General features: G+C 59.9%; 1 protein-coding gene across 1 annotated transcript in view; it reads right to left on the bottom strand.

Moving 5' to 3' along the window:
- SFRP1 (secreted frizzled-related protein 1) overlaps positions 1-2,069 on the bottom strand; it is a 20,325-nt gene that overhangs the window by 10,367 nt on the left and 7,889 nt on the right. Inside the window, exon 3 of the mRNA XM_009328307.1 lies at positions 116-193. Coding sequence (XP_009326582.1) covers positions 116-193 — 78 coding nt within the window. The remainder of the gene's footprint in view (positions 1-115; positions 194-2,069) is intronic.

Genomic DNA, 2,069 nt, shown 5'->3' with positions numbered 1-2,069 from the left:
ACCGCTCTCAGGGCCGGCAGGGAAACACAGTGGTCCAGGATCCAGCCCACACAGGAGCCACGCTGCCCTGCGCCCCCCAGAAATGCCTCCCCGTGCCCCCAGCGCTCCTCCTTACCAAACTCGCTGGCACACAGGTGTTCCACGATGGCCTCCGACTTCATCTCGTTGTCACACGGGGGACACACAGTCGTTCCTGGCAAGAGGAGAGAAGAGGTGGTGAGGAGCCAGCTCAAGAAGCACCACAGAGCTGGGCTGCCCATGCTGTCAGATCACTGCCCTCGAGTGGGTCACGCGCCCAGGCACCCTGCCATGGGGTCCCAGCCCTGCGGGCTGACACCCTGACGGGGGTCAGGAGCCATCCACCAGCTCACAGGGCAGCGCTGGCCATAGGCAGCCTCCTGCCAGCCCTGCTCCAGTGCTGCCAGCAGCCCCAAGACCAGGCACGGGCAGGGGCAGGCAGCTGCCAAGAGCAGGAGGACAGTGCTGGCAAGGAGAGGGGTTTTCAGGGCCAGGCACTCAGCTGAGGGGAGCCACTGATTGCGGGGCATGGCCCACAGCCTGCTGACGTTCCCTCCCTGCGGCATGCTCGGGCCCAAACCCCAGCACAGCAGGAGGATGGTGCCCAGGGACAGCTCACGTGCCAAGGGGCTGCCCCGACCAGGAGCCGCCCCAGAGCCAGGCAGGGGGGTTCAGGACTGGCACCACCCAGCCCAGCGCAGGTTCCCCCTCAGTGGCAGGGACCACCCCACAGGCTGCCCAGGCATCGCACAGCAAGCCCCTCACCTTCTTCCCTGCCCCAGAGTGGCCCTGGTTGGTAATGGACCCGCAAATCTCTCACATGTGCCGTCCCCCCTCCAGGAGCCCCTCCAGCATGACCCCGAGATCGGACGTCTTCTCTTTTTTGTTTTCGGCCCGGCTACACCCTGCAGGCCTGCAGGGCAGCCTCGCAGCTCCAGCAGAGGAAAGCCGGCTCTGCTCGCCAGCTGCTGGCGGCGGCCGACATCCTCCTCTTGGGAAATGCCAGCCCAGGATATTTCACCAGGACCCATCCTGGGAGGAAAGCTCACTTCACCCAGAGAATAAAAATCTGTTTCCAGGTTGCCGTCTCCAGCCAGAGCAGAGACCACCCAGCAGCACAGACGCAGATTTGTGCTACTGGCAGATGAATTTATTGAGCTGGGAGATGCTGCTTCTGTTCCTGGCCCAGCAGAACGGAGGGCTCTTTCCCACACAAGGGAGTTATTCTCGGGGACGGCGCTGCAGCAAAACATCTGCTGGTCCCTGCGTGCAGACAGAGCACTCACCCCCTTCCAGCCCTCAGCCAGGCCAACAAAACCCGCAGCATTGCTGGACAGAAAAAACAGAGAGGTCTCCAGCAAGAGGGGTGCAGAGCCAGACCGGCTGGCGAGGGAGGCACGGCCACGACCCGCACCAACCACAGAGTTGAGTCTCCTCAGTCACAGATGCCCCATGGGGTTTCAGGCGAGACATTTGTTTTCCATGGCTTGTTCTTCCCCTCTCGCCCCCCCAAATGTGTTCTGTGCCAAATGCTAATTCCTGGGGTCATGCACCATGTCTTTATTAATCACACATGGAGAGCAACTGGCCTTCCAATCACCTCAATGTGCAAGTCACAGGGCAACCTTCGCAGCACCCAACAGCTGACTTAGCAGTCCCGCTCCTGGTACCTCGCTACCTGTGAGAGCCGCCCATCACCTGGGTAACTTCCAAAATCCTCACATGCAATTGCCACTTTTACTATCTTAGAGTGGCACAGGCAGAAGCCAGCCTTTAGGGACATGATGACGTCCCCAACACTTTATTTTTAAAATCAGCAGTCAGAGTATTTCCATCCAGGCTGCACATTTAATGAGCTCATGACAAGGGAAAGGGGATGCTGGCGGGAGAGTGACAGCCCCAGCAGGCTGTCTCTGCTGCAGTGCAAAAGTTAGTTACTGTGGTGGGGACCACCCCCAGGAGCAAGAGGGGGTACCTGCCATGCATTAGCTCATCTCCACATATTCCTGTGTGCAAAGCACTTCGATGTGTCTCAGCAGCTAAAGTGCACA

The sequence above is a fragment of the Pygoscelis adeliae genome, unplaced genomic scaffold (genome assembly GCF_000699105.1).
Source record: "Pygoscelis adeliae isolate BGI_AS28 unplaced genomic scaffold, ASM69910v1 Scaffold597, whole genome shotgun sequence".
Lineage (NCBI taxonomy): Eukaryota > Metazoa > Chordata > Aves > Sphenisciformes > Spheniscidae > Pygoscelis > Pygoscelis adeliae.
This window is presented reverse-complemented; position numbering and strand designations above follow the sequence as displayed.